This window comes from Cannabis sativa, chromosome 5, assembly GCF_029168945.1.
Source record: "Cannabis sativa cultivar Pink pepper isolate KNU-18-1 chromosome 5, ASM2916894v1, whole genome shotgun sequence".
Lineage (NCBI taxonomy): Eukaryota > Viridiplantae > Streptophyta > Magnoliopsida > Rosales > Cannabaceae > Cannabis > Cannabis sativa.
The window spans coordinates 70153422-70179925 of NC_083605.1; the positions used below are offsets into that span (position 1 = coordinate 70153422).

The following is a 26504-nucleotide window of genomic DNA, read 5'->3' on the forward strand; positions in this document are numbered from 1 at the left end:
CCAAATCTGTGTGCCTGTGTGAGCCTATATGTTTAATTTCTATTATAGATACATATAGGTTGTTGTTGCTAAATAAAATGTCATAACCTGATAGATTTTATTTAGGCTCATTTAGTTAATGGGCCTATTCAATTAATAACAGTTATTCATTTTAAGGTTAAATTCCTCTCTTTTGGGCCTTGTGTGAGAGTTGGGAGCCTTAGAAGTGGGTGCGACATACTGGACCCAAATTTCCCCTCACATGAACAACCCCAATTGTGAAGGCCCATTTGCCTGATTTGGATAACTGTGCTAGGTTAATTATATTAGTTTGACCTAATAAAATTGAATAGCAACATAATTAATTTCTTCGAAATTAATTTAAGAAAAACATAGTTTAATGAATTTCATTTCTAGATAAACTATTTGCATTTTTCTTGTATTTAATTAAATAAAGAATTTTAACTAACTAGATTCTTTCTGAAACTTACTTTTATTATTTCATTAAATATTCTTATTTAAGTTATGAATTAGTAATTACTAATTTTTCCTTTTAACTTAAATTTGAATATATTTTGATAATAATATTAAGCTGAGGAATTCTAGGAATTAGTTATTGAAGATTCTTAAAAGATATTATTTTAAGTTGGTTTTAAACTTAAAAAGGGAATATCTTTAAATTAGGTAGTTAACACCTAATTTTTATATTTAATTAAATTTTGTTTGGAAAATTTTAAGTTTGTATTTATAGATTCTTTCTATAATAACTTAAATCAGATATTTTCCAAATCTTGAAAAGATACTTAGTAGGATTGAGATATTTTCTAGATATTAATTTCTATACTAATTATTATTTCTAATATAGGAAAATATCATTGATTGTGAAATTAATTGTTTAATAATTAATTTTGGTACAATTCAATTAATGATATTTTTCCTTGTATTAAATTGGAAATTAATGATTAAGCCTTCTCTATACTTAATTATTTATTTCCTGAATTTAATACATTTAATTAAATTGAAAATCAAATATCTAAGTTGATTTTAATGATACTTAGATATTGTTATTTTCATGATATTTAATTAAATAAGAAAATTATTTTAAGTTGGGTATTTCCATAACAACTTAAATTTGAATAATTTTTCAAAATATATTCTATTTATTTTATTAATCATTTTTTCAAAATTGCATTTAATTATGCAAGATGATTTTGAATTTATCTTGAAAGATAGATTGAAGTTGTAAATTAATTATTTTAATTAATTTTGAATCAACTTAAATCAATGATATTTTCATTTAATGATTAATTTAAAATAAAGGAACTGAAATATATTATTAGAAATTGGATTAATTAGTCAAGAAAATCTAGATAGATAATATTTTTGCTTGAAGTATTTTTTCTAAGTAAAGTTTGATTTATTTTAAATGTATTTCGAAAATTATATATTTTTGGAAATACAATATATATATATTTGTAGAAAATTTTAATTTGAGTTGCAAATTAATTTAAATTAATACAACTTAAATTAAGTAATTTTCTTAATATTTGTTGGAAAATTAACACTAAGATGGAAATAATTCATTTTATTTTCTTAACCATCTAAGTTTAATTTTACAAATATTAAATTAAATTTTATTTAGATTCTATTCTAAATTTAAAATTTAATAAATATATATATATAGATTTAAAATAAATAAATAATAGAAGAAAATACAATTTTAAATAATGAGCTTTATTATTTTGAGACATTCGATCTCCATTGTTGGTTTTACATAGCTATTGTTTTAGTGAGTAATTCTCCCTAATGGAGGAACGTTCATTAGCAAGTTAGCGCCGTTTAATCTCGAAAGATAAGTATGTTTGTAAGTGTTTTATATTGGTATTGATCACCCTAATGGTGGGTACTGTATAAGACTTACAAACATATGAAACAATGGTAGAAGCTCATGAAATAAGAATGACCTTGACTCTCGCCTAAACGGGACAACGTCGGATTTTTTTTCGATCGAATAAAAGGTTGCTAGAATGTTTGCCATTTTAGATGAGCTGACAACTCTATTCGATGAATGATAGCTTTGACTCTCGCCTAAACGAGACACTCATATCAGTTTGTTGAAACCCTTGGAAATTATTTAGGATTGAATTTTTTTTTGTATTTTCTCTAGTCATTCCTACTTGCTGTGTGCTAATAATTTCTAAATAAGATTTTGTGATAAACCATAATTGATATCTATGTGTTATCTTGTAGTATCCTGAATTGCAATGTCAAATCCCATGTTGTCACTCTTAACTGAAAATAAGCTAAATGGGTCTAACTTCCCAAAGTGGAGAGAGAACATTCATATTGCTCTCATAGGTGAAAGTGCCTCGTTTGTGTTGACTGAGTCGTCCCCTGAGCAGCCAAGTGACAATGCTATTGGAATATATTTTACCAGGATCTTAGATCTACTCACAAGTATGTTGTTTAAACACCCTAAATATGAACTTTCTAAAACGATAAATTAAACACATATAAAGTTAAGAAAACCTTACATTGATGCAGCGGAATTAATGTCTCCTTCCCCTCAGATCTCTAACCCTTGAATCCTTTCTGTAGCAGAGTATAATCAAGATCTGAGCCCGAATGTCCTTCTTCTTCAAGTTTGATCCTTCACAGTCTTCCAATCTATGATTGAGTTACTGCTTGCTGTGTGTGGGCACTTACTCTTTCACTAGGTTCACGAAAAAGATGAAGGGAAAAGAGAGAGGGATTTCAGCCAGGTATAGAAAGTGGGGAAGGCTCAGTTTTTCTGAATAGAGAAATTTCTGTCAGAAAGGCTTGTTAAAAACTTGTGAAAGCATGTGTTGTGACTGAGCCATCACTTTCTATTTATAGGCAACTACTAGGTTTAGGTTAGGATTTATTTGGCATTAAAATAATGAAAATATTAATTTGAAAAACCAACTTAAGTGGTCGGCCATGGTGTAGTATTGGGCCTCACTTAATTTTGCAGTTTTACCAAATTTTATCTCTATTTTCTGAAAAATGCCAATTTTCCAATTCTAACCTTTTAAATGCCAAAACTAATTATTTAATAACTAAAATAGATTATTAAATAATATTGTCATTTAATTTAATTATTAATTAGACATATAAAGTCCATTAATAAATAAATAAACCTAGAAAACTCTTTTCTTTACAATTTCACCCCTGCTTAGTGAAAATTCATAAAATTAGACATAGTCTAACTTTAGAATTATAATTGATCAATCACGAATCAATTAATGAGTCTTACAAGCAGAATGTTCTCAACTAGAATGGGGACCATGGATCTATATGCTGAGCTTCCAATAAGTGAACCAAATTTACCAAGTAAATTCCTACTTATTAATTCTTCGTTGAATCCACTCTTAGAACTTAGAATTGCACTCTCAGACTTATATAGAGCATATTGTATGTTCCACGATATCAATATACTATCTCATTTAACCATTGTTATAATCTTATTGTGATTTAAAGATCCTCTATATAGATGATCTACATCGAGATGGGATTTCTTTACCGTTCTCACCCCTCAATGTATTTTGCCCCTTAAAACACTTAGCTACCTGTAAATGGTGTTTAGTGATCTAATAATTAGTCAGTTAAACAAGAGCTCATCCATTTACTTCTATTTGCTAAGCTCGAAGGGAATCATCACTTGACTTCTATACACCAGTAGAAGCTATAGATTCCATATTTATGTTCAGCACTCCCACTTAATCATACTATCATGTTCCCAAAATATACGTATCACCCTGACCCAAAAGTAGGCTTAACTAATAAATCAAAGAACATGAATAGCACTCTTGAGTTGAGCCCAAGCATATCAGGATTTAGATTCTTTTAATCTTAAGATCAACTACTGATATTGACTTGTAAAGATATGTATAACGGTAAGTTTGTAATATCTTAACTTAGTTGCAATATCGGTCCAGTCCAATGTATACTCCATACATTCGAAACTAGTATACTTTACTAATGTCCTGGAAAGAACATAACACTTACTCCAAGTGTAAGTACACATCATCGTTGATTATCACATTAGTGTAAATCCAATAACACTGATGAAACAGGGACCAAAACTTTTGATTCATATGATCACAATCACATTCCACTGTGTTAACGATACTGTAATTGTGAATAAACATATGATCTGGATTTAACTGATTTTGTGTGTATGAATGTAATAAACACATTTAAACATATTAAACCATTAGCATGTAAAATTCATGCAAACATCAATCACTTCAAATTTCTTATATTGATAACTAATCAGATTGTAAAGAGTTTTATTTAGGGCATAAAACCCAACAAATGCAACCAAAACTGTGAAAGAGAAGTTCGAGCGTTAGCATAATGCTAACAATAAAGCTCGTTACTTCATGCTTTCTAGCATGGTTGACACCTTGAAAACAAGGTTTGCAAACACTGTCACGGCTGCAGAAATCATGACGCAGTTAACTGAGATATTCGATATGGCATCTATCCAGTCTCATTTTGACGCGACTAAGAAATTTATCAACGCACGGATGGAACCCCATCAGAATGTGCGTGATCACCTTCTCCAGATGGCTAGTTATTTCCAAGAAGCCCAGAATCATGGTGCTGAAATGGATCAGACTACTCAAGTGAGTCTCATCTTGAATAGCCTGACTCCAGATTTTCTGCCATACACATAAAATTATGTCATGAATAAGAAGGAGCAAGACTTTCATACTTTAGTCAATGACCTTCAGACATATGAAAATTTGATTGGAGGTCCCAAGAAAAGAGGGAATAAACCTCAAAATTCTGGAAACGGTAATAAGACGAGTAATCCTGAGGCACTTGTTGCTTCTACTTCCAAATCCAATCATAAGAAGAAGTGGAAAAATGCCAAGAAGCGAGCTCAAGCTGCGAATGCAGCTAGGAACAAAAATGCTGGAGCTTCTGGAAATACACCAAAAGGAAAGTGTTTCTACTGCAATGAGAAAGGCCAGTGGAAATCCCAATGTCCTAAGTATCTCGCAAAGAAACAAGGTATTTGTTGGAAATTATTTTACCAGAATCTAGATTTACTAACAAGTATGTTGGATTAACAACCTAATATGAATTCTAAAACAATGAAAATAAACACATATAAAGTTAGAAAACCTTACAGTGGGTGCAGCGGAATAATATGACTCCTTCCGTTCAGATCTCTAGCCCTTGATTCCTTTCTGTAGCAGAGCATCACCAAGATCTGAACCTGGATCTTCTTTTCTCCTTCTTTGATGCAGAAATTCCATAGTCTTACATACTATGATTGAGATACCACTTGATGTGTGTGGGCACTACTCATCTCACAAGGATTTCGAATTTTTCTCTCTTTTTCTCTCTTGAATTTCGTGGCTTATAGGCTTATTATGATGATCAAGAGAAGATAACAAGGGCTGCTATATATAGGGAGAAGGGAGAGCACAACTTTCCAAATAAACAGTTTCCTCTTTTACTGTGTAATTGATCAACTGCCTTATTTCGTTTGATCCACCACTTTCCTATTTTTGCTAGGCTTTGATTAGCAATTACATGGCAATTAAAAAATAAAAATAATAATTGGGAAACACAAAGGGAGTGCTCGGCCATAGAGGGAAATGGGCCTCACTTGGATTTTGCAGTTTCCTCAATTTTATTTCTATTTCTCCAAAAATGCCATTTTTCCAATTCTAATCATTTAAATGCCAAAACTAATTATTTAATAACTAAAATAGATTATTAAATAATATTGTCATTTAAAATAATTATTAATTAGACATACAAAGTCTCTTAATTAATAATTGAACCTAGAAACCCTTTTCTTTACGATTTCATCCTTAAACTGTGAGAATTCATAAAGTAGACATAGTCTAACTTTTAGAATTATAATTGATTAATTAAAATCAATTAACTGAGTCTTACAAGCAGTATGGTCAAAACTAGTATGGGGACCATGGGTCTATATAACCGAGCTTCCAATAAGTCGAACCGAATTTACCAGGCAAATTCCCTAACTTATTAATTCCTCATTGAATCCACACTTAGAACTTGGAATTGCACTCTCAGTCATATAGAAACGCTCTATATGTTCCACGATATAGACACGTCATTAGTTATCCATTGTTATAACCCTAATGTGATCAATGATTCTCTATATAGATGATTTACACTGTACAGGGATTAAATTACCGTAACACCCTACAATGTATTTTATCCTTAAAACACTTAACCCTGTATAAATGATATTTCACCTAAGTGAAATAAGATCTCCACCATTTATCTTCGTTTGGTTAAGCTCGAAGGAAATCATCCTTTACTTCTATTTGCCAAATAGAAGCTATAGATTCCATATTTATGTTAGCGCTCCCACTCAATTGCATTACCGTGTTCCCAAAATGTACGTATCACCCTGATACAAAACTAGGCTTAACTAACAAATCAAAGAACACGAATAACACTCTTGAAATTGAGCCTAACCATATCAGGATTTCGATCATGTGATCTAGGATCAACAGTTGATATTGAATTGAATAGATATTACGGTAAGTTTTAACATATCTAATCAAAGTTCAATATCGGTCCCTTCCGATGTATACTCCATACATCCGATACTGGTAAACTTTGCCAATGTCCTGGAAAGGACATAACACTTTTCCAAGGTGTAAGAATACCTATCGCTGATTATACCATGTCAGTCTAAATCCAGTGTTCTGACAAATCAGAGAATCAACTTTTGAACATATAATAAAGATTATATTTCACTGTGCTGACAACACTATAATCTTTAACCAACTCATATGTTCTGGACTTAAAAAGAATTCATACATTATATACACATATAATCATGAAATAAATCATGTGAACCATGCAACATAAAATGTTATTTCTGATCTTTATTAATGAGTAAATCTGATTATATGAAATGAGTTTTATTTAGGGCATAAAACCCAACAGTATTTTCTTAATAAACTGATGTGTTTTTAGTGAATTATTATCCTTTTGGATTATTAATTCTGGACTACTAACCTTGTTTATTATTCTTCTTATAGCTAAAGCTTCTTAAACTCGGGTGCTGTCTTAGCGAGTTGGATTAGAAAGCTGGATGGTGGATGGAGATTGTCTACAATAAAGAAGAAGCTCTTTCATTTGAATTAATTGTTTAGTTTTTCAAACAATTTGGATTTCAAGTTTTGGGATCTTAATTCCCTGTTTGGTTCTCATAAATATTGCAAACAATTTTTTTTGGGTTTATAATAAAATATCTTTTTCAATTATATTGCAATTTATGAGCTGAGCTTCAGTACTTTATCTTATCTATTACCGATTATTATATTTATTATGTTTGAATGTGTATGTGTTTTTATTATTGATGCAAATTCAAAAGGTATTTAAACTCCTTACAGAGTTATTACTACATAAACACTAGAAATTATTTCTATGTTTATGAATAATTGTTAGTTCCAAAAACAATTATTTGAGAATTTGTTTAATAAAAAGATCTTTTGATCTGATAGGGGTGGAGAAAAGTTAAGAATAATATGCAGTTCAAACGATTTTTTATATCTAATGAACTCTGGATTATATTCAACTCCACAGACTCTCTATCACACTTAGAGATTTACAACCTTTAGGGGTGGACCATAATCTCTATAAACTTAGGGGTGGACTTTATTCTACAGTACCCTTTGTGACACATAATTTTAAACATGGAAATAATATAATAAATTAGCTATTATCAGAATAAATCCTTGATCTTGATTATATGTTCCAGTTTAGATTTACTGTTGTAATAGTTATTGATACCATTAAAGTTCTTTGATAATGTTTCACATTACCTTGGTTGAGTGGGAGAATATTAAAATTCTTTACCCATCTTCGTTTGGTTGATAATTGTGATAGGAACTTAAGAACACCTCTGATAAAAACAAGTCTAACCATTCACATGGATAGAAACAACTTATCAGAATTATGAGAGTAAGATAGAAGAATTCTTGCACAGTCCATTCGAAAGACTTGATTCAAGATGTCTATTTCTCATAACATTTTATGGTATCTTGATTTGATTGCTTAAATCTCTAGCAAGTATTTTACACTTCAAATACTAGACTGCTATGTTGTTGACCTAATCTTAAAGAAACTTACAGTTTCAGCTTAGGATAATAAGTCACAATGAGATGTTCCCAGAAATAATAGTAAAAGGTTAAAAGTTTCTAACCAGATATCTGCTATTGAGTGGGAGCCATCTGAGATGTAATCAAATGGGGAACATTAGGGGACAATCAAGAAAGATTTACAAAAGTGACGTATATGTTATTAAGGAACTATGCATTAGTGATCCTGATATGCACACCGACTCATTAAAAAATTGTGAGATGGTGGTTACTCTGGGGATGGAGGAATCATTATAGAAGAGTGTTAAAACCCATCTATAATAATTCAAGCTTCATCAGAGAAGATATAACTTTGTAAATTCAAAATTACCAGAAAGTTATTTTACTGAAGAAAATTCTACACTACTTTATCTCAATTCCAAATTTTAAAGTTTGAGAGATATGTCTTCTGGTCGTTCAGATGTACTTAATGGGCAGTAAGGATTTCAGTATCCCTTGATGAGTAAAGCATAAGTTAGGGAGGTTTCATGAGTCTTATGAACCTGGTTCCAGATATATGGATGGATTCAAATATACTACACTTGATCAGAGGATCAAGACAAAAGATTGATTGTAATATGCACAACTTGTTTTATGTCAGTGCAAGTGGGAGTTTGTTGGGTTTTATGCCCTAAATAAAACTCATTACAATCTGATTAGTTATCAATTTAGAAGTGAAGTATGATTACATGTATGTTACATGTTTATGGTTTAATACATATACTTGATATATGCACAAAATCGATTAAATCCGTAACATATAGTTATTCACAATTACGGTATCGTCAATACGGTGGAATGTGATTGTGATTATATGATTCAAAAGATTTGGTCCCCGTTCATCGTTGTTTTGGATTTACACCGATGTGATAATCGACGATGAAGTATACTTACACTTGGAGTAAGTGTTATGTTCTTTCCGTAACATTGGCAAAGTATCTTGGTTTCGAATGCATGGAGTATGCATTGGACTGGACCGATATTGAACTTGGTTAAAGATATTGTAAACTTACCGTTGTATCTTTCCAAGTCAATGTCAGAAGTTGATCTTAGATTAAGAGAATCTAAATCCTGATATGCTTAGGCTCAATCTCAGGAGTGCTATTATTGTTCTTTGATTTATTAGTTAAAGCCTACCTTTGGGTCAGGATAATACATATATTTTGGGAACATGATAGCATAACTGAATGGGAGTGTTAAACATAAATATGGAAATCTATAGCTTCTACTGGTGTATAGAAGTAAAGTGATGATTCCTTTTGAGCTTAGTTAAATAGAAGTAAATGGATGAGCTCTTGTTTCAGTGACTATATATTAGATCACTAAAACATCATTTACAGGTAACTAAGTGTTCAAATGGGCAAAATACATTGAGGGGTGTAAACGGTAAATTGGTCCCGTCTCGATGTAAATCATCTATATAGAGGATCTTTAAATCACATTAAGATTATAACAATGGTTAAATGAGATAGCATATTGATATCGTGAAACATATGATATGCTCTATATAAGTCTGAGAGTGCAGTTCCGAGTTCTAAGAGTGGATTCAACGAGGAATTAATAAGTTAGGGATTTACTTGGTAAATCGGTTCAACTTATTGGAAGCTCAGAATATAGATCCATGGTCCACATTCTAGTTGAGACTATACTGTTTGTAAGACTCTATAATTGATTTATGATTAATCAATTATAATTCTAAAAGTTAGACTATGTCTAATTTGTGAATTCTCACAGTTTAGGGATGAAATTGTAAATAAAAGGATTTCTAGGTTTAATTATTAATTATGAGACTTTGCATGTCTAAATTAATAATTATTTTAAATGGCAATATTATTTAATAATCTATTTTAGTTATTAAATAATTAGTTTTGGCATTTAAATGATTAGAATTGGAAAAATGGCATTTTTGGAGAAATAGAAATAAAATTGAGGAAACTGCAAAATCCATGTGAGGCCCATACACACCATGGCCGGCCACATGATTGCATGTTTCCCAATTATTATTTTCAATTTAATTTGTCATATAATTGCTAATCAAAGCCTAGCCTAAATAGGAAAGTGGTGAATCACACTAAATAAGGCAGTTATTCAATTACACAGTAAAAGAGGAAACTGTTTATTTGGAAAGTTGTGGTCTTCCCTTTTCCTATTTATAGCCGCCCCTCTCTACTCTTCTTGTGCATGAGAAAACTTTGCTTTGCATTGTGTGTCACACGAAATCAAGAGAGAAAACAAGAGAGAAATTTCGAAATTCCTAGTGAGAGAGAAGTGCCCACACACATCATTCAGTACCTCATTATAGTTTGGAAGACGGTGAAGGATCACATCCAACTGAAGAACTTTCGGGCTCAGATCTTGATTATACTCTGCTACAGACAGGAATCAAGGGTTAGAGATCTGAGTGGAAGGAGACATTAATTCCGCTGCAATCACTGTAAGTTATTCTTAACTTTTATGTGTTTAGTTCATCGTTTTAGAAGTTCAATATTAGGTTGTTAAATCAACATACTTGTAAGTAGATCTAAGATCCTGGATAAATATAATTCCAACAGTAGCGACATTCTTCTTTTTAGGGATTAAAACAAGATTAGTTTCATTCAACTCTTTTGGGAAGGAGCCTGAATGAAAGAAATCCTGAACAACTTTAACCACATCTAACCCAACAGTATTCCAGTGATGTTGAAAGAAACCCGGACCCATCCCATCTGGCCCTGGAGCTTTGTGAGGGTGCATTTGGAACAAGGCAAGTCTCACTTCTTCGCAAGAAACTGGGTTCAAGAGTTCTTCATTTTGTATGGTACTAACAGTGCAATTAATCTCTCTAATAACCCTAGCATTTGTCGAACAACCAGCAGTATACAGGTCATCAAAATACTGGACAATTACCTGATCAAGGCTAGTTGCCCAATCGGTCCACACCCCAGCAGTATTTTGCAATTGACGTATCTGATTGTTTCTCTTTCTAGCACTTGCAGAAGCATGGAAATACTTGGTATTCTTGTCACCATTATGAAGCCAAAACTGTTTCGATCTCTGCTCCAATAAATCTCCTGTTGAGCCAATAATTCGAAATAATTATTTTGTTCGCTTTCGAATTCAGTATACAGGAACGAACTCGTCTGGCTTTTCATTCTGGTCATACGCTTCTTGCTTTGGGCAATACGGTTCTTAAAATTCCCTAAGATTTCCTTTCCCCATTCCTCCAATCGAATTGAACATTGTTTTATTCTACCAGACAGAGATAAGCCTTGCGAATTAAACCAGCAATCTTCAACCAACTGGGAGCAAATTGGTTCACGGGACCATACATTTTCATACCGAAAGCAGTGAAAAGAGGCAGCAGTGGACAGAGTTTCAGGTTGTAAAAATATGGGTGTATGATCAGAGCAAGTGTAGTCAATATTGGTAAGAGTAGAGTGATTAAAAATGACTAACCATTCATGGGTAACAGCAGCTTTGTCTGGGCGAATTTCAATGCAATGGTCAGTTCCTTTTCCACGTTCCCAAGTAAATGGATAGCCACGAACCTCCAAGTCAATAAGATGACAATCATCAAGGGCCGATTGAAAACCAGAGATTAAAGCAGCAGGATATGGACGACCTCCTTTCTTCTCCTCATTGCTGGCTATGTTATTGAAATCACCAATTACACACCATGGAAGTGTTGATTCAAGAGAGAGGCTTCGAAGAAGCTGCCAAGTTTGATGTCGTAATTGTCTGTTAGGTTCGCCATACAAGCCAGTTAACCTCCAAACTCCCATGCCTTATAACCTCCAAGTCGATATGATGTTGAGAAAAACCCAGTAACTTAGCTTCATCATTCGATTTCCAGAACAGAGCAAGACCTCCCTTTCTTCCATCAGCATCGATTGAAAAAACTCCCTCAAAACCAAGTCTAACCCGTACATGGTTCACCAATTCTTTGGTGCAAAGAGTCTCACATAAGAAAAGAAATTTGGGCTTCTTTTGGAAACAAATATCCTCCAGGAACTGAATGGCCCGTGGGTTCCCAAGCCCACGGCAGTTCCAACTCAGAGTGCTCATAATGCTTGGTGGGCCTGGACACCAAAACCCACCATGACTCCGTTTTCTGAAATTATCTCTATTGCCTCCTCATTATCATTTTTGTCATGTTCCATATCATCTACTATAGGCCCAGTTGGGTCATTAGTATTGACAAGCCCAACACGTCTCCTTTTAAGCTCAGATATTGATAATTCCATATCAGATGAGAATAAAACTTGATTCTCTTTGACCAAGACAACTGGCTCATTTAAAGCCATATTCGACTTTACATTAGCAGCTCCCGAATTGTAGGCAATATCCTTCCCATAACCATGCAAGTTTCCATATTTGTTCCTTTGAATATTATCCTCCCTATCATCAAGCCGAGTATCATGGGGAGCATTAACTTTAATATCTTCATCAGAATTCTTGCCGCCAGTATCCATCTGAGTTGCTTCATGTTGCCGAAGCCATGGAGAAGCAGTCAAAAAATTGTTCCTTCTAGGTGGAGCTTTCATAAAGAATCTGTATGGCTTCGTAAGGTTTGCTACAAGGGTATCATATAACTTAGCACAAAAGGTCTCAGAACGTCCCATAATACCACATATAAAGCAAAATGTGGGGACTTTCTCATATTTGAAATTATCCCAAAATGTTTCACCATCACGTTTCCGGAACTTCATTATCCTCTTCAGAGGTTTGTGTAAAGAGATAGAAACCCGTACCCGAAGGTAGTCACGCCAAATACCATGAAAATTATTAGGATCCGAACCAAGAAATGTGCCAATGTAGTTCCCAGCTTTCTGAACTGCTTGCTCTGTTTTGAATCCAGATTGTAAATCATGGATCTGAACCCACATGTCAATCGTATCCAATTCCACCATTCTCGGATTGTCCCCTGCCTTCAGTCTCTTCAAGATCAAATGCTTCCGATCAAATGTCCATGGGCTACCATTGATCACACGCTGAATGTCAATCTCGTGATAGAATTGAAACAAGAATCAGTTCTGCTCTAGAATCTTAACAGTCATTCCTTTGCCTGGCTTCCATAAATCTGCTATCATATTTTGGAAGACCTTGTAATCTGATATTCTGCCTGTTAACAATTTCCCTACAAGACTCCATCTTACATCAAACTCAGGATTGCCATCTTCCTCATCTTCCAGTATCTCTTCACTCTCTTCCTCTTCTTCTAGACATATTGTATCCCATCTATGTTCTAGTTCTTCCATCACTCGACTACTTGACGCCATCTTAGGAAACGAAAATAACAAAACTTTTACTGATCAAATCAACACTCTACAGCAGAGAGAAAAAACATGTCAAAAGACATGACTCCACACCAACATGTTCTCTACTTATTTTGTGTTGTTATTGAGAAGTGTAAGACAATTAACGATTTTTTTTTTTAATTTTTATATAGTTATATAATTTAGTGGTTTTAAATTTTTCTTCTTCAAATCCTTCTCTTCCAATGTAAAAAAAAAAGATTTTTTTTTTTTATAATTAACCAAAAAAATAATATAAAAATGCGAATGCACAGTTTTTTAAAATATTTTTAGGAGTTAGATTTTTTTTTAACAAAAATACGGATGGATTTAGGAAAAATTCAAACCGCGAATGCACTACAAAGAATTTTTAACTGTATTTTTTTACGGAGTGGTGCGATGCGGACAGTTTGAGCGGTTTGATGAACACCCCTACCCACTACCTTCGGTCTCGCACCTACATATACCCATTTTCTTAAGTATGGGGCAACACATACCAAGTGTAGTGTGGCTCCTGGATAGGTGAAAATAGAGGCTCCAAAATCAACTGTGAGCCACTCTCGGAACAAAAGAAGGGACAAGGGCAATAACTATAACGACTCTTCAAAGAAGCTGAGAAAAGAGTATGATCCAAAATACTTTAAGTATACTAGTTTGATTGACACACGAGAGAACGTCTACAAAGCGATCTATAACATGGTCCACTACAGAAAGCCTCCGCGAATGCCACACGGAGGAAGAAATAGATGTGATTAGAACAAAGAATGTGAGTATCACAGAGAGAAGGGTCACACCACTAACGAGTGTGATTATCTAAAGGATGAGATTAAAACTTTGGTCTGAGCAAGACATTTGGGACAATGGGTCTGAGTTCCAATCATTTACTTTGGATAGGGGGTCATCCACGGGCATGTGATCGTTTTGGGATAACAAAATGTCGTAAATCCCCCGCAGGGGGTAAGACGTTCTCAAGCTCTTAGAACATCCCTGCCTGCACTCCCTACTCCACCAGTGCCAGATAGGGTAGCATTACTCGCACCGAAACATGGAACCCCATATCCTCCCAAACTTGCCCCAACTCCGGTGGATGGATACGTGGCCACAATCTCGGGTGGACCCCATCTTGCAAAAAGCACGAGAAACTCGCAAAAAAGATACCTGAGAGAGGTTGAAGAAGAGGAAGTGTGAGCGTTAGTGCAATCTCCTACACAGCACCCCAGAATGATGAATCTCCTACACAACATATCCCGACACTCAAAACTAACAATAAACTTAAATCACAAAAACACAACTGTTGAGTGAGTTCTTGAACTCAACTCACCCAAATCAAAGTATACCAACCAATAAAGCTTGAAAGTACAACATAAACAACCTTAAATTAAACTTAAAAACATGCTCTGAACTTAACCAAATCTACATGCCTAAAATCATTCAAAATCCCCAAAAAAACTCAACCTAAAACTCTAGAAATCACCAAGAACAAGTGAAGAACTTACCTCAAGGCTTGTACGACACCTTGTTGTGGTATTTTCAACACGCAAGTGTACGTATCGTAAACAAGTAATAGACTTACAAAGTGTGAGGTTGATCCCACAAGAATTGTAGTTAAGTACTTTAAAATTAAATCTTTACTTCTATTTGGTTATGTCAAAGTTAAGAGAAAATTAAATTTAGAAATACTAAAGAAACAGTGAAATTAAGAAGCAAATAAATCAAAAAGGAAATTAACGATGATTAAAGTTAGGGCTTTCAATTTCAATTGTATCTATTGATTATAGCCTAATATGATTATATTCCTATTACTAATTTCTATGCAATAATAGGTTTACTAAGGTAATTTATAATCTTCTCAGATATATAAATCTCAATTACATGCAAATTTTCTACTCTCGTGATAAATTAAACATGCAACAGACATTAAACACAGAAACCCTATAAGCTATCTAAACCATACAAGTACTATCGTCCTATATCACATTCAGTTCTATTTCACTGTAGCATAATTGACACTCACTTCTCAGATCTCGCATCAAAATCATAGTTAGTTAATTGGTGATCAGTCAATTAAAAGTAATTAAGTACGAATGAAATAGAATACATAGAAATTAAGGGAAAATAAATCATATTAGAACTATAAAACAATACCAAACAATCTCAATCTAGACCCTAATTAAATGTTTAGCTACTCATGTTCATTGTAGCAAAATCACACATATTAACTTAAGAAAAGAGAAGAAAATAGTGAAGAAAAGAATGCTGAAAACCCTCTGAAGAATGCCTTCAGTATTGAAGTCGGTCTCTGAAATTCGTTTTTTTCTGCCTTTTTATTTCCTTTTGAATTGCTTACCGAAATCAATTGAAGTTCACTCCTTATATAGTTATTGAGGGACAAAAGATAGAACAATTGCACATGCTAAAAATCCTATTCAGCTTTGAATTAGGCCACCACAATAAGCCCACGTTGAGAAATAAATCTTTTTCTGCTTCAGAATAGGGGCGGGCTGCGGCATGCCTTTCCTGGGCCGCGACCCGTGTGCATTTTTCACACGAAGGGGCCTGCTTTTCACGATACGGGTTGCAGCCCGTGTGTACTTTCCCACATTTTCAAGGTGTCAAATCTTTTTTTCTTAGGCCGAATCTCAATTTTGCACAACTATCTTTTATGCGATCTTTTATCTTTTTTTTTTTCATCTTAGTTTCTTTTGATATTTTTTAAATCTTCTTCTATTTTAAATCTACAAAAATAAAAGATAACAAGCGTAAAATTACTCCAAACACGAGTAAAACTAAATTAAAAATACAATAAAATTAAGGGTAAATGGCGGCAAAACCCCCAATACTTTTGTTTTGGTTTCATTAAACTCCCACAACCCAAATTTCTGCGGGTAACCCCCAAAACCACTATTTTGTTAGCAATTTACCCTTTCTGTCCAAATTTAGCTGTTAAGTGCCAGGTTGGCTTGTTCACGTGGACGCAATATACTGATAACTCTAGAAATTAGAGTTATTTTTCACATTTTTTTAACTAAAAATTGGTTTAGTTCTTAAGTTTTTAATTAATTTAGTAAGTTTTTAATTATTTTTGAATTTATTAGCTTTATTGTAATTTTATATGTTTTTGTGTGTTTTTATAATTATTTTATTATAATATGTTATGTAGTATTTATTTTTAATTTTATTTTAGTTTTCTAATTAATTTTATGAATCTTTAGGTGTATTTGGTGGATAAAGTATGGATTAATTTGAAGAAGATGTGAAGAAATTGGGGTAAAAATGCAATTTTAAAAGCAAAATCAAATCAGCCCAAGAAGAAGCCCACTCTCGGTCAAAGTCAACAGCCCATCTGGACCGTCCGTTTACCAATCGTGCGGCTGAGGATGGCGAGTGTAACTCACCCCGCACGTGCGCAAGTGAAGCTGCAGGCGTGGTCCCCGCATCGGCTCCCTCTTCTCCTTCCTTCCACGCGGGTCCCGGCCATCACCGCCTCCTTCCCGGTCGGCACCACTTCCGTCAGCGCCCAACCAATCAGCAAGCGCCACGCAACCGCCTCGTCAGCTTCTCCTCCAATCACAGCTCGCCAGCTGCCACCTGCTGAGAACAAAGAAAAAAAGCTGTTAAATTAATTGCTTTATTCTTATTTTCTCATACACATAAAAGCCAAAAATCCATATTTTTCTCCCATAACTTACACCTAAATACCTATTCACTCTTTCCTACTTATTTCACCTAAATAAACATTCCTATTTTATTTTTACCCTATCTTTCACTACTTTTACATCCTTACAAAACATTTATTTTTTCCAATACTCTTACACATACTCTATTTATCCATTCTCTTCCCAACACTAATTAAATTAATCATTTTATTTATTTATTTTGATTAATTTAATTCTCTAATTTTGCCTATAAATATGGTGTTGGAAGACCATTTCAAAAGACATCTCTTCACCCCCTAAACATCTCTTCACCCCCAAGACATCTCTTCACCCCCTAAACACCTCTTCAACCCAAAACACTTCTCCATTCCACACTCTTCATTTTTACCATTTACTTTCTACCATTTTTACACTTTGAAGAGCATGTCAAGTATGTTTATCTTTTGTAATTTTTATCTAGTTATGAGCTTCTAATCTTTTTTCAAGATTATTAAGATGATGATGAAGCAAAATGTAACTAGATAGTGTTTATGTTTGTATGTTGATTTCCCATTTGTGCTATAAAGTTCATGGATTTTTCTATCAAAAATATGTCTTTTTAATCTTCAATATCATGTATTTTTGATTGTTAAAGCATATTTCTACTTAGTTCTTCATTATGCAAAAAATATAATACTCTTTGATTAAATGTCTTTCATTAAATTGTTTACATCTAATTCTTAGAATATAAGTGTTATATTTTGCCTAAACATAGTTTCTTTGATTTTGTGTAGTTTCATTAAATTGTAACACATTTAATGCTTAGAAATTATACATTTTATAAGTGAAGAAAAATCCTACCTTTTTGAAAATAACTTGTACTTAAATGAAAAATATATTTTGGAAAATATGGTGAGATTTATTTCAACTATATCTAAAACTTGGGAATCAATATACTTATAAATATTATTGAACTTGCATTTTGTGGATTCTAATATCTTAATAATCTTATTTTACACATCTTATTTGAAAATCATTTTCATACTCACTCATCTTTAATCTTAAGTATTTTAGTTACTTGTCTTTTATTTTATTTTGCAAAACCAAAATCCTATCAAATATTTGGAGCTAGGTTAGAATATTCTTATTTTGTTTGAAATAGTTTCTTTTGATGTTAGTCAACTCCCATGGGTTCGACCTTGCACTTACATGAACACTATATTCCGAAACGATTCGTGCACTTGCGAGTATAAATATTAAAACACTCACTTTTGAGGACAACAAGTTTTTGGCGCCGTTGCCGGGGAGTTGCTAGAAAGAAACGATCTTTCTACAAGGTAAGTAATACTCTTCTACTAGTTATTTTTTTATTTTCTCATTTTCGTCAAAAAAAAAAGTTAAAAAAAAATATCGAAAAAAAAAGTTGAAAAAAAAAGGGAAGTTATACATATATATTGTTATATATTATATATTATATACTATATATATACATATTTATTTGTAGTTGATGGCATTTTGTGCCTCCTACCTATTTGTTAGTTGAGTGCATTTTTGCCTCCTAACCTTTTTTTCTTTTAGTAGTTGAGTGCATTTTGTGCCTCCTACATACTTGATAGTTGAGTGCATTTTTGCCTCCTATTATCCCCTCTAGTGATGGCATTAGTGCCTCCTAGCTTTTATTTTTGTTTATCATTTTAGTTGATGGCATCTTGTGCCTCCTAAAATCTTATTATTGCTACTAATATTACTACTACTACTACTACTATTATTATTATAGTTAGTTGATGGCATTTTGTGCCTCCTAACTTTAATATAACTATCTATCATTATTATTGTATTTATTTAGTTGTAATTTTATTTACTTTGCTTAAGAAAATACTTGAAAAAAAAAAATTAAAAACAAAGCTTGTTCTTTCAACATAAGCAATTTTTGCTTAAAGGAAATTTGGCAAAGTTCCCATCCACACTTAATAATTAACCCCGGGGAGTTGTTATTAAGTCGTGAGTAAGTGGAATCAAATAGGCATGGGAACAAGTCAAACCAAAAAAAAAAAATTGAAAAATTAAAAATTTACAAAAAAAATCATAATCTCTTTGTGTTATAAGTATGCTCTGTGGTTGCGGTTTATAACTGATCTTCCACATCAGAAATTTGTCTTCTTGAGATTATTGTGTGTTATTTGTGTTTCTTTGTGAAATTTGTGACATTGCATGCATCATTGGCAACGTGATTCTAAAAATCGTTTGGTAAAAAGAGTAGTAACTTTAGGTGAAATTGAAAGTGTTTTTGAAAAATTAAGCATAATGGAACAAGAACCTAATATTGCGCAAGAAAAAACGCTCCTTGAATATTTTTCACCTATTTCAACTAATGCTCCATCATGCATTGTTTTGCCTACTACTAATGCCACTCATTTTGAACTTAAACCTTCAATCATTCAATTGTTGCCTTCTTTTTATGGTTTAGAAAGAGAAGACCCTTACATGCATGTAAAAGATTTCTTAGATATTTGCTCAACTTTTCGTTTTCAAAATTTTTCGGATGAATCGGTTAAGCTTAGGTTGTTTCCTTTTTCTTTAAAAGATAGAGCCAAAGCTTGGTTAAACTCACTTCCAACCGGAACCATAACCACTTGGGAACAACTTTTTAATAAATTTCTTGCCAAATTTTTCCCCATGTCCAAAACTGATAATTTAAGAAGAGAAATCTCCGAATTTTATCAAAAAGATAATGAAGAATTTTATGAATGTTGGGAAAGATTTAAAGATTTATTATTAAAATGTCCCCACCATGGTTTTGAAAAATGGAGACTTGTAAAATATTTTTATGATGGTTTAACCCCTTCAAACCGACAAATGATTCAATCTATGCATACCGGAAAATTTTTGAAATTACAAGGGCAAGAGGCTTGGGAAGCTCTTGAAGAATTGTCTGTTAATTCACAACAATGGAATTATTCTGAGGCTAGGTCTAGAGCAAATAATTCACCTAAAAGAGGAGGAAAATATGAAATTAAAGAAGAAACTGATTTGAGAACATCTTTTGAAAAATTAGCAAGAAAAGTAGAAGCCTTAGTCATAAGTCAAACTATGAATTCTCATGTTCAACCTAAAAAAGAGGTTTGTGCTAGTACTTGTCATAATGATCAATCATGTCCTCCTTTTCTTGAAACATTTTCTGAAGAGGCTAATGCATTACATTCATATGGTAAACCAAATGATAGCCCATTTTCAAACACATACAATCCTAATTGGAGAAACCATCCCAATTTTTCATGGAGACAAAACCAACCACAAATGAACCAAGGAAACCAATTCAACATGCCAAATCCGAATCATGCCCAACCAAGTCAAACTTACCCTCCACAAAGAAAGCCTTCCTTAGAAGACACTTTACAACAATTCATGCAATCCACCCAACAAATCATGCAAAATCAGTCTCAATCCATTGCCAAACTTGAGACACAATTGGGTCAACTTGCCAATGCCGTAACTGAGAGAGAAAAAGGGAGATTTCCTAGCCAACCCGTCCCAAATCCTAAAGGCCAATATGAAGTAGGAGTCCCAAGTCATAAAGAAGAAGCTAAGTCTATTTCAACTCTTAGGTCCGGAAAACAAATTGCCAAACCCGATTACACACCTCAAGTTGAAAAAGACCAAAGCCAAAGTTCCAACACAAATGACTTATCAAAAGATAATGATCAAATTCTTCCTTCCATTCCAAAAGCTCCTTTTCCACAAAGATTACTTCCACTCAAAAAAGGCAACCAATATAGTGACATCTTAGAAGTGTTCAAACAAGTAAGTATCAACATCCCCTTCTTAGATGCCATTAAACAAATTCCTGCCTACTCCAAATTCCTGAAAGACCTTTGCACTGTTAAAAGAAACACTAATGTTCCAAAAAAGGCAAACAAGTTAGTTCCATAATTCAATACAAAAGCCTTGTGAAATATAAAGATCCTGGTTGTCCAACAATTTCATGCATCATTGGTGATCATTTTATTAACAAAGCTTTACTTGATTTAGGAGCTAGTGTGAATTTATTGCCTTATTCTGTTTATAAGCAACTTGGTCTAGGAGAATTAAAACCAACTTCTATAACACTTCAATTAGCTGATCGTTCTGTGAAAATTCCTAGAGGTATTATAGAAGATGTTTTAATTAAAGTGGATAAGTTCTATTTTCCTGTTGATTTCATTGTTCTTGATACTCAACCTGTTGAAAATGCTCATGCTCAAATACCCATCATTTTAGGTAGACCATTTTTAGCTACATCTAATGCAATTATCAACTGTCGTAATGGTGTATTTAAATTATCTTTTGGAAACATGACTGTTGAATTGAATGTTTTTAATGTTGCTAAGTCTGTTGAGTGTGAGGAAATACATGAAGTAAACATGATTAACACGGAAAATATGTTTGAAATGGACATGAATGAATCTTTTGAAACTTATGCAAAAATGTTTGGAATGTGCTTAAATGTTGATGATTTTATTCATGATGTCAATTCTTTGCTTAAGTCTACCCCACTAATGGATACTGAAAAATGGAAAGCCAAAATTGAACCATGTATTCCATTAGAGCATGTTGAGTCAACTCCTGAACCACCAAAGTTAGATCTTAAACCTTTGCCCGACACTTTAAAATATGCATTTCTAGGAGAGTCTAACACTTATCCCGTTATCATTGCATCTGATTTAGATGAAAAACAAGAAACAAAGTTGTTAGATATCCTTAGAAAACATAAAAAGGCCATAGGTTGGACCATGGGAGACATTAAGGGAATTAGCCCAGCTGTGTGCATGCATAGAATTCATTTAGAAGAAAATGCTAAGCCCTCCCGAGAAAGTCAAAGAAGATTAAATCCAAACATGAAAGAGGTAGTAAGAGATGATGTAATTAAAATGTTAGATGTAGGGATCATTTACCCTATTTCTGACAGTCCATGGGTTAGTCCAGTTCAAGTTGTTCCAAAAAGTCTGGGATCACTGTTGTTAAAAATGAACAAAATGAGTTAATCCCTACTAGAGTCCAAACTGGGTGGAGAGTGTGTATAGACTATAGAAAGTTGAATAGTGTCACTAGGAAAGACCACTTCCCATTACCCTTCATTGACCAAATGCTTGAACGATTAGCTGGCCATGCTTATTATTGCTTTCTTGATGGGTATTCGGGATATAACCAAATCCCCATTGCCCCCGAAGATCAAGAAAAGACTACCTTTACTTGCCCTTTTGGAACCTTTGCATATCGTCGCATGCCTTTTGGTCTTTGTAATGCTCCTGCAACATTTCAAAGATGTATGATTGCAATATTTTCGATATGGTTGAAAGAAATCTTGAAGTGTTTATGGATGATTTTTCTCGTGTTTGGAAATTCTTTTGATGATTGTTTGCACCATCTTTCTCTTGTTTTAATTCGTTGCAAAGAAATGAATTTAGTTCTTAATTGGGAAAAATGTCATTTCATGGTTAAAAAGGGAATTGTCTTAGGTCATGTGATTTCATCTCAAGGAATAGAAGTTGATAAAGCAAAAGTAGATCTTATTTCAAAACTTCCTCCACCTAAGACAATAAAAGAAATTAGATCATTCTTAGGCCATGCCGGTTTTTATAGAAGATTCATAAAAGACTTTAGCAAAATTTCACGCCCTTTATGTCATTTACTTGGAAAAGAAAATGCTTTTGTCTTTGATAATGATTGCCATGTTGCCTTTGAAAAATTGAAATCCCTTTTAACTAGTGCACCTATTATTCGCCCTCCCGATTGGAATGTTCCTTTTGAAATAATGTGTGATGCTTCTGATTATGCAATTGGTGCTGTTTTAGGACAAAGAATTAACAAGTTACCTCATGTAATATACTATGCTAGCAAAACTTTAAATGAAGCTCAATTGAATTACACTACAACTGAAAAAGAATTGCTTGTCGTTGTGTTTGCATTAGAGAAGTTTAGGTCTTATTTGTTAGGATCTAAAATAATTGTCTATTCTGATCATGCTGCATTGAAATATCTCTTGTCGAAAAAAGATGCTAAATCTCGTTTAATTCGTTGGATCTTGCTTTTACAAGAATTTGATTTAGAGATACGTGATAAAAAAGGTTCTAAAAATGTTGTAGCTGATCATTTGTCTAGAATTGTTGTTGAAACTAATCATGATTCCACCACTATCATTGAAACTTTTCCTGATGAACAACTCATGCATGTATCTTCTTTTCCTTGGTATGCTGATATTGTCAATTATTTGGTCACTGGTGAAATTCCTTCTCATTGGTCTAAACAAGATAAATCTAAATTTTATGCTGAAGTGAAAAATTTCATGTGGGATGATCCTTATTTGTTTAAATATTGCCCCGATCAAATAATAAGAAGATGCATTCCAAACTGCGATCAACCTAAAATCATATCTTTTTGTCATGATCATGCATGTGGTGGACATTTTAGTGGTAAGAAAACTGCTTTGAAAATTTTACAATGTGGATTTTATTGGCCTACTATTTTTCATGACACTTATATGCATTGTAAATCTTGTGAGCGTTGCCAAAAATTAGGAAGTGTAACTAGGAGAAACATGATGCCTTTGAATCCTATTCTTATTGTTGAAATATTTGATGTTTGGGGCATTGATTTTATGGGTCCATTTCCTAATTCTTTTGGTAATTTATACATTCTTGTTGGTGTTGATTATGTGTCTAAATGGGTAGAAGCTATTGCATGTCACACTAATGACCATAAAGTTGTGCTTAAGTTTTTGAAAGAAAATATTTTCTCACGATTAGGTTCACCACGTGCCATCATTAGTGATAATGGTACACACTTTTGTAATAGGCCTTTTGAACATTTAATGAAACAATATGGCATTACACATAAAGTCACTACACCTTATCACCCACAAACTAGTGGTCAAGTTGAAATATCAAATAGGGAGATTAAGCACATCTTAGAGAAAACTGTCAACCCCACTAGGAAAGATTGGTCCCTAAGACTCATTGATGCATTATGGGCATATCGTACTGCTTACAAAACGCCCATTGGAATGTCTCCCTATAGACTTGTTTATGGGAAGGCATGCCACTTACCCGTTGAGTTAGAACATAGAGCCTATTGGGCTATTAAGCAACTTAATTTTTCCTTAGACAAAGCGGGTAAGAAAAGAAAGCTTCAATTGAATGAGTTAGAAGAGCTTAGGCATGATGCTTATGACTATTCGAAAAAGTATAAGGACCGAATGAAATTTTACCATGACAAAAACATCTTGAGAAAAGATTTTTCTCCCGGTCAAAAAGTCCTTTTATACAATTCTCGTTTGCATCTTTTTCCGGGAAAGTTACGCTCTAGGTGGGTAGGTCCATACATTATCCGCACTCAGGGACGGAGGGACTTTAGCCCATGTGTGGGCTAAAGCCCTCACTCAAATATATACATCAAATTTTTTATATGTAGATATATACATATATTAATTCACTTTGCTCAATTTATTAAAGTCCAATTCACAAAAGCCCTCACTCAATATCTTAATCATGATTCATGAGCCTACTCTTATTCTAATCAAGCCCATTTTAAAAGTAGTACAATACAAATAATAAAAAAATAATACTTTATTAAAAAATAAAATAATACCATTGACAATATTTTATTTTATTTTTGTCAACAGTATTATTTTATTTTGTTGAAGATAAAAATTTGAAAGATACATTTATCATTATTTTTATTAGTTTTGACTTAATATTTATTCAAGCCCTCACTTAACTAAATTTCTGGCTTCGTCACTGTCCGCACTGTTTTTCCACATGGAGCCATTGAAATTGAAAATCCTAATAATGGTAATGTATTCAAAGTTAATGGACAAAAATTGAAACTATTTTTAGAATTGAAAAATGTGGAAGTGGATGAAATCCTCCTTGAGGATCCAATTTACCATGATCCTTAATTGCTCTCATCAATTCTTGGTAATATGTATTTTTCTTTATGTTTTAGATTAACTTTTTGTTTTGATTTTTGTTATCTTTTTGTTGCTCTTGACATGCTCCACGATGAGGTATGACCATTCTAAACTCTCAACTCTTTCACTTTCAATTTATATTTGTATTTTGATACATTGAGGACAATGCATAAATTAAGTTTGGGGTGGTGAGTTCCTATGGTTATTTCTTTCATGTGCTTAGAAATGGTAGAGTATTTTTCACTAAAAAAAAAAAAAATTATTGTTTGGATGCTAAAGTAGTAATATTATATATTTTTATAAAAAAAAAAAAACAAATAAAAATGTTTATTATTATTCTTCTAGTAAAAAAAAAAACAAAAAAATATATTAATTTTCTATATATATATTTATGCCTTAAAAAAAAAAAAAAAAAAAAAAAGAAAAAAAAAAACCCTTTGGTGATATCCCCTTTTTCCTATGATAATACCCTTGATTGAGTTTGATTTTAGTTTATACAAATATGAATCTCTTTTAAGCTTTATTTTTAATTCTTGGGTCAATTTTGCTAAAAAATCAAATTTTGAAAAAAAAGTATTCATCTTGTTATGTGAAATAAATATTTTGTTGCAATAATTTTTCCAAAATTCACATAATAATTTGATGAATAGATTTTTAGATTTAGAATTTAAAATATATTTTCAAAGCAAGATTGACTATAGAATTAATTACATAAGCTTAATTTTTATTCATATTTTATATAAGTTATTTTCAATGTGCAATTTTTGAGGACATTTTTGATATCACCAAAATAAAAAAAAAAAATGTGTGTTTTTAATTTTTCTTTTGCTCGAGGACTAGCAAAATTTTAAGTTTGGGGTTGTGATAACTCTAGAAATTAGAGTTATTTTTCACATTTTTTTAACTAAAAATTGGTTTAGTTCTTAAGTTTTTAATTAATTTAGTAAGTTTTTAATTATTTTTGAATTTATTAGCTTTATTGTAATTTTATATGTTTTTGTGTGTTTTTATAATTATTTTATTATAATATGTTATGTAGTATTTATTTTTAATTTTATTTTAGTTTTCTAATTAATTTTATGAATCTTTAGGGGGGTGTTTGGAATAGGTTAATGTTAGCAAGGGAATGGTAATGTTAAACATTACCTTGTTTGTTTGGAAGGTTTAATCTTAAAATGTCATTCCCTTGGTAATATAAATACCCTTGAGGAGGGGAATGTTGATACATTAAAAAAGAGTGGGATTAGTTATTCCCTTCCATTATATTAATTTGAATAACATTTTTAAATTAATAAATAAATTTAAAGATCATTAATATTATAATTTATTATAAATAAAATATTGCGATATATATATATTTAGTCTGTAAAATCGATTTTTTTATAACTGAGTTATTTTTATGTTATTAACAATAATTTATATATGCATTATACATAAATTTTATGAGAATGGTGTACATAAATGACATAGCGAACAAAAATAAATAATAGTGATATATAAAAAT

The 26504-nt window shown here is 32.4% G+C and overlaps 1 protein-coding gene and 1 non-coding gene across 2 annotated transcripts; one reads left to right on the top strand and one right to left on the bottom strand.

Moving 5' to 3' along the window:
• Positions 1 to 19746: 19746 nt before the first annotated feature.
• LOC115715355 (small nucleolar RNA R71) lies at positions 19747 to 19853 on the bottom strand. Its single transcript, XR_004011231.2, has one exon. It is a non-coding gene; the product is annotated as a small nucleolar RNA R71 (small nucleolar RNA).
• A 58-nt stretch (positions 19854 to 19911) lies between these two features.
• Positions 19912 to 22076, top strand: LOC133038474 (uncharacterized). Its single transcript, XM_061116638.1, has 2 exons — positions 19912 to 20964; positions 21123 to 22076. The coding sequence occupies exons 1-2, from the start codon at positions 19912 to 19914 to the stop codon at positions 22074 to 22076; spliced, it is 2007 nt and encodes a 668-aa protein (XP_060972621.1).
• Positions 22077 to 26504: the final 4428 nt, after the last annotated feature.

What these genes read in the sequence shown, in the direction of transcription:
- LOC133038474 (XM_061116638.1), top strand. Translation starts at nt 19,912, where the DNA reads ATGATTCAATCTATGCATACCGGAAAATTTTTGAAATTACAAGGGCAA. An exon ending in ACACTAATGTTCCAAAAAAG is followed by an intron (nt 20,965 to 21,122) that starts GCAAACAAGTTA and finishes TCTGTTTATAAG; the next exon opens with CAACTTGGTCTAGGAGAATT.